The 7327-nt window shown below is 42.6% G+C and overlaps 1 protein-coding gene across 3 annotated transcripts in view; it reads right to left on the reverse strand.

Annotated features, from left to right (window-relative positions):
* Nucleotides 1–7327, reverse strand: part of kiaa1549lb (KIAA1549-like b) — an 89871-nt gene extending 82544 nt beyond the window's left edge. Inside the window, exon 1 of one of the 3 annotated variants that reach the window (XM_037540066.1) lies at nt 7017–7327. In XM_037540066.1, coding sequence (XP_037395963.1) covers nt 7017–7146 — 130 coding nt within the window. In that variant the 5' untranslated portion in view covers nt 7147–7327. The remainder of the gene's footprint in view (nt 1–7016) is intronic. The other 2 variants (XM_017708160.2, XM_017708328.2) reach the window with 2 other exon arrangements.

The following is a 7327-nucleotide window of genomic DNA, read 5'->3' on the forward strand; positions in this document are numbered from 1 at the left end:
GATGGTATGAAGACAGCTTGGAGGAACTTAGTAATCTAATCATCTGTGGCGTAGCTGGCATTTTGTTCTAAATAAAAGGTCTGCAGTCCTCACCTCCCACTCTTGCTTGCGCTGCCGCTGCTCTGTATAGATGTTGAGGAAAGCAGTGGGAGGGTAATCCTGGGCAGATGGTAGAGGATGCTAATTAAGGGCCATGCTAGCACTAGCAGCTTCTCAACCATTATGTTTATTACTTATGTTATTGAGGCGCAGAAGGGATAGTGCACTATGGCCGCAGTGGAACCCGATCTCAAAGTACACATGCAAATACAAGGCAGGAGCTTTTGGACCTTTAAATATACATGGAAAGGTACACAGAAAAAATGGCTATATTTCTTAGATCAACTGCCACTTATTATCTGGCTAAGCAAGATATCAAGAGTTAGAGAGCGTGCCACCTGTATTTACAAATACGCTATGAATACGCTATGTATAAAACAGGTTAGGTGTAGTCAAGTACCATTTTCTGGGACCTCTGTACAGAAATCAGGGACATTACATCACAACTGTTTGTGGCTTTCCATTTAAAGGTATTCATATAAGGGTTTGTATATCTATAAGGAGCTTATTTACAGTGTGATGCTTACATCTGTTGGTCCAAGATCAGAATTCAGTTTATGATGTGTTATGTTCCTTTAGTTATAGAAAAACTTGAAAGTAGGTTCCTTTTACCTTTGGACTTTTTTTTATAGATGTTTACCCTGATGATGTTAGAAAACATAGTAAAACTCCACAGATTTTTTATTATTATTTCTGCATTGCATTATTCAGTGGTTGCAAAGTCATTTAGAGAAGTTTGATATGAAATGATGCACTGCAGAGGAACTTATCAATTCAGATTTATTTACAGTAGTGGTGATAGAAACCAGGGGTCATGATGTCTCCAAGGCATATTTAGTCATTTTATTTACTATCCATAATGAACAGTGAACTTGTGTTTTATATGTACTGCTCATAATGATAAAGTTGTGTAGGTCTGAACAGCAAGTTTTCTTAGGGGACTATTCAGCCTTTCCACACCCTACGTGCACCCCTTCACCATAATATTTTTTACCTTTAAAAATGATGTTTGTTTATGCCTTAATAATGTAATAATGCTGATATCTGGAACAATCATTTGATTTCCCCTTTGAATTACATACATACATAATCACTGTTTACTTCATACATACAGCATATTGGCCATCCCTAGACAGACGTGCAGATTCAGAATTTAAATTTTGATTGCTTTAAAATGAACTGTCAATTGTATTAATCAATCATTTACTTTTACTTCTGTTATGGTCTCTTTCTACACTCCCCTTTAACACTAGAAAATGCAGTCAAGGACCAGTGGCACAACTTAATGTCATCAGTAGGGTTGACCTCTGTACTGCTGAGCCATTACATGATGCATGTGAAGAACAGAAATGCTGCTGTCAAAGAGGACAGGCCAGCAGTTCAGGACTGTTAATGTGTAAAAAAAAGTGTTTTCTTGCCAAAGCATTCGACTTTTTGCACTAAAGCAGATTAAAGTTCATGCAAAAAAGAGACTTAACCGAATGCTCAGGTAACTTCCAGGTGCAGTACCATCCAATATTCAGAAAACACCTTCATTAACTGAATTTCCAGTCAAAATTGCCATTAAGTTCAAGTTATTTATTTTTCAGGAGATGTTTCAGAGGAGATTAGATTTAAGACAATCTACCTGAAGCAGAAAGTCAAAGGGAAACAAGTGAAAAAGGAAAAGAGCAGAGGAAACGACCCACACATACAGCAGCAGCCAGTGCTTTCATCAAGGTGCAGTCTCCCAAACAAAGAAAGGTGTATTTAAGCCTTTTGACCAACAATCATTCAAGTTGCCTCCAGAGTAATTTACAGATTACCGACTACAAAACAGAAAGACAAATTCTAAATCCCTATGAAAAACTGAGCAAAAAGACATCACAAAATATCCCAGTTTAACAAGCGATGTGTAATTCGACTAAGCTTCCAAAAAACACCCAAAATCTACTCCACCTCATTCAATCCTGGGAACTGATGATGCTTAGACTTCCTAATCCAGAATGTTTCACCTTGCACTGTTAAAGATGAAAGATTACTCTCATCTGTCTTCTTGTAATATTTTGGCTTTGGATATTTCTTGTACAAATTGCATATTAATTAATTGCATTTTTAATTAATAATTTTTTTTTAAGTTTACTCTTAGTAAAGAGTAAACTATATGCCCCCCCCCAACATAAGGTTTTTAACAGTAGTTTTCATGACTACTTCTAACAAACCACTGTTTTTAGGAAGACATGGCTAAAAAAGCAGAGGTTGAACAAATTTTCAGATGGGTCTAGAAGTGGAGCAGATGGAAACCCTATCACAGGACCTTAACATTTAGCAAGGCCACAGCATCTATACATTTGTACAAAGACCTTCAAATTATTGTTGCCCATAGTAAATGTGATTCAACAAAAAAGCAGTGGAAAAAAATCTGTTTTTCAGCATGATCTTGCCCTGAAAAGTCAGAAAAATGCATTCAGAAAAAATCGTTTCAATAAAAAGCCATTTTCCATTCAGATTTGACACGGGTGCCAATAATTCTGGAGGTTACTGTATGTACTCCAGTCATCCACAACATCACCTAACTGCACTCTTTGTGAACAAACCCGATTACTCAGGTGCTGCAGAGCTAAGCTGAAACAAAACCTGAAGATAGCGTGGTACTTCAGTAAACTTAGCAGAGCATCCAAAATGTGGAGCAATCTTCTCCACAAAAATGGTCTCTACACTTTAAATCCTTGCCGTTCTGATTGTAATGACAGGGTTGGTTAAGACTGATTGTGCAGACCTTTGTGGAGAAGTCTAGAAACTGGTGACATGGAGGACAATAAGATTTAGGTATGGAGTTCAGTGCTGTAGCCATACAAATAAATCAAGTGTGTTTCAGTGACTACAAATAACTAGCATACACCCCGATGTACACATACTGTCAATAAATGTATAAGACACATCAACAGCTTTTTCAGAACTGCTACATAACATGAAGGAACACTGGTAAGAAAGCAGCTTTCAATCAAGTTTTCTCTGAAATCAGCCCATTTCTTGCTGATCTCTAACAGCCCTCTCAGCCCCATGACCCAGTTCTGCTTCTGCTGTGCCCTGCATACAGCTCTGCTGTTCTGGAAACACACCAGCACCATCTCCACCATGGTCTACATACACACTGCCTACATTTACGCCACTGAAAGCCTGTCTCAAAACTTTACAGATATTTTGACCTATATCGTGTCCAACTCATCCAATTTCACGATCTAGTGTAGTGTGGAAGTTTAATGCTTTTTTAGTATAATCATTATTAGCTTGCTCACACACACAGTGGCTGAGCATGTGCTTGGTGGCTAGCCTAACTGCTAAGGGAAATTTGCAGAAGTCCACCAACTCCCAGTCAAATCTTGGTTAGCGGACACATAAACACACCTAAACAACACAATATAACTCCAAGTAAATCAAACTTCTGTGAAATCAAACTGTCCACTTAGGAAGCAACACTGATTGACAATCAATTTCACAGCTGTTGTGCAAATGGAATAGACAACAGGTGGAAATCATTGGCGATTAGCAAGACACACTCAATAAAGGAGTGGTTCTGCAGGTGGGGGACCACAGACCACTTCTCAATGCCTTTCTGCTTTCTGGCTGATGTTTTGGTCACTTTTGAATGTTGGTGGTACTTTCACACTCGTGGTAGCATGAGACGGACTCTACAACCCACACAAGTGGCTCAGGTAGTGCAGCTCATCCAGGATGGCACATCAATGCGAGCTGTGGCAAGAAGGTTTGCTGTGTCTGTCAGCGTAGTGTCCAGAGCCTGGAGGCGCTTCCAGGAGACAGGCCAGTACACCAGGAGACGTGGAGGAGGCCGTAGGAGGGCAACAACCCAGCAGCAGGACCGATACCTCCGCCTTTGTGCAAGGAGGAACAGGTGGAGCACTGCCAGAGCCCTGCAAAATTACCTCCAGCTGGCCACAAATGTGCATGTGTCTGCAGAAACGGTTAGAAACCGACTCCATGAGGATGATATGAGGGCCCGACGTCCACAGATGGGGGTTGTGCTTACAGCCCAACACTGTACAGGACGCTTGGCATTTGCCAGAGAACACTAGGATTGGCAAATTCGCCACTGGCGCCCTGTGCTCTTCACAGATGAAAGCAGGTTCACACTGAGCACATGTGACAGACGTGACAGAGTCTGGAGATGCCCTGGAGATCTGCTGCCTGCAACATCCTTCAACATGACCAGTTTGGCAGTGGGTCAGTAATGGTGTGGGGTGGCATTTCTTTGGAGGGCCGCACAGCCCTCCATGTGCTCGCCAGAGGTAGCCTGACTGCCATTAGGTACCGAGAAGAGATCCTCAGACCCCTTGTGAGACCATATGCTGGTGCGGTTGGCCCTGGGTTCCTCCTAATGCAGGACAATGCTAGACCTCATGTGGCTGGAGTGTGTCAGCAGTTCCTGCAAGATGAAGGCATTGAAGCTATGGACTGGCCCGCCTGTTCCCCAGACCTGAATCCGATTGAGCACATCTGGTACATCATGTCTCGCTCCATCCACCAACGCCACGTTGCACCACAGACTGTCCAGGAATTGGCGGATGCTTTATTCCAGGTCTGGGAGGAGATCCCTCAGGAGACCATCCGCCACCTCATCAGGAGCATGCCCAGGCGTTGTAGGGAGGGCATACAGGCACGTGGAGGCCACACACAATAGTGAGCCACATTTTGACTTGTTTTAAGGACATTACATCAAAGTTGGATCAGCCTGTCGTGTGTTTTTCCACTTTCATTTTGTGTGTGACTCCAAATTCAGGCCTCCATTGGTTAATAAATTTGATTTCCATTGATGATTTTTGTGTGATTTTGTTGTCAGTACATTCAACTTTGTACAGAACAAAGTATTCAATGAGAATATTTCATTCATTCAGATCTAGGATGTGTTATTTGAGTGTTCCCTTTATTTTTCTGAGCAGTGTATGTGTGTGTGTGTGTGTGTGTGTGTGTGTGTGTGTGTGTGTGTGTGTGTGTGTGTATATATATATATATATATATATATATATATATATATATATATATATATATATATACACACACACATCTGTATGTCTTTCAAAATGTGTACACTGTTGTCAAACTAAGTGACTCAGTATTTTAGAGAGTTAGTTTAACATGCATGTTTTAGAAAATGTAATACTTTGATATTTCATATTTTTTGTGTAAGCCATCATTTACTAACCCCATATGGGTCCCTTATTGCCTCGCCTTGTAAGGGCTAATGATGGGCCAAGGTGGGCTACAAGTGGAGCCTTTATGGCCAGACAAGGAACATGCAGGACCCATACATAGACAGGGATGGGCAGCTGTAACCCAACACATGCCCAGTTAAAACCCACATGTGGCCCACATGGACATGTTAACTGGGATGCATACTAATTTGACTTGAATGGCCAGATACAAGTGCTCAAACTCATATGTATCGAGGGCTCAAATGACTAATTATCCACTCGCACAAGCCTGTGTATCTCAAAGTCTGCATCCCTGCAAGGTTCAGTGCTTCCCCTGCTCTAACACACCTCACTCAGTGTTTCAAATGGAAAAGCCTTTTTTAATCTAAATCAGGCTTGTTAGACATTACCAGTGTACGGTCCTCCCTCCCGCCCTGAGACAGAGACCTACTGAACGGTTTCACGTGCTATTTATATCTAGCTCACTGCATTTACGTATGTAAAAGCTACTGAGCTGCCACTCCACTCAGCAAGTCTATTCAAGCTGGAAGGACAAAGCAGTGCTGCAGAATCTTTCTCTGCTCTGCGCACTCCCACGCTAGCAGTGAACAAGAACAGAGCTTGAAGCATTTAGTCATCGCAGGCAAACACAGGAGATGATTCCTTAGAGTGTTTTGTGGATTTAGCTATAACTGACCATCAGTAGCCTACAATAGCCTATAAGGGAGAGATCATATTGATATGGGACACGGATGTCATAGACACTCTTTTATTCAATTTCCACCCAGAAAAATGACTTTTAAAATTCCGTGAGCTTATTCACAGCACGTCATTTGGCTCTTTTAGAAATGATTCCCTAGTAAGCATCATCTGAAACTGCACTAAAGAGTTTCTTTAAAACAAAAGTGTGCCCTCTACTAAACTGACCCAGTCCACAACGCAAAGGACACACTTTTAAAAGATGGTTCTGCAAGGTTTCTTCAGTGAACGCAATGGTTCTATTTAAAACCATTTCATGCTTGAACGTCCTTCGGATGAATGGAGATTATGGGTTCTATATAGAACCTTTTTGAAAAAGGGTTCTGCTATTGTTAAGGCGTCAAGCATGTAACAACAGAATTCCATTTAGAGCCATTTTCAAAATGGTTCTGTGCAGAACCAGATACAACACAGAACTATAAGCATGAAATCGTTCTACACTCTTAAGAATGATGGTTCTATATAGATAAGGGTTCTTTGCATCATGAAACTGTCCGTCACATTGATGGGGATGTGCTGTGGACAGTTCTATGAGAACCTTTTCGAAAAAAGGGTTCTATATAGCACCCAAATGGGTTCTGCTATTATTAAGATGTCAAGTTTGTATCAATAGATCGCTACATAGAACCATTTTTTAAATGGTTCTACACAGAACCAGAAACATCATCATCAATCTGAAAAGAAAAAAAAAAAACATGTAAGCATCACAATGTTCTAGACAGAACACATGGTTCTCAGCAGAACCACTGCCTTGACCAAAGAACCATCTTTTTCAAGTCTATAGCAAAGTGACCAGAACCACACGGGGCATGTTTTCCTCCAGATAAACAGACGCAAACAGAGATGACACCCCTGCGGTCAGTCCTGCTGGAGCTGCCTGCGTCCCACGCTCCTCCGAACTTTGCGCAAACGGCGCTCCGACTGCGCTCAATTCAACGCAGCTACGTGACCAAGAAGGCTGGTGCTTACCTGTGGTGGCCCGCGCGCAGCTGTGCTGCAGCAGCAGCAGCAGCAGCAGCAGTGGAGGGGCTCCGGGGCTCCAGCAGCAGCGGCCGAACCCGCCTGGCTTCCCCCGCGCCCTCCTCACTCCGCCCGCCATGCGCGCTCCGCTCTCTGCTCACTCATGCTCTGCAGCAGCGAAAGAAAGAGGGTCCGAGCAGCACTGCAGCAACTGGACACGGCAAAGGGGCTTCAGCAGACCCTGATCAGCTCTGCGTCCTCATCGCTGCTGCTGCTGCGGACACGCACGACGCCGAGTTACTTTACACACTCCTGCTTGG

Source organism: Pygocentrus nattereri, chromosome 7 (assembly GCF_015220715.1).
Source record: "Pygocentrus nattereri isolate fPygNat1 chromosome 7, fPygNat1.pri, whole genome shotgun sequence".
NCBI lineage: Eukaryota > Metazoa > Chordata > Actinopteri > Characiformes > Serrasalmidae > Pygocentrus > Pygocentrus nattereri.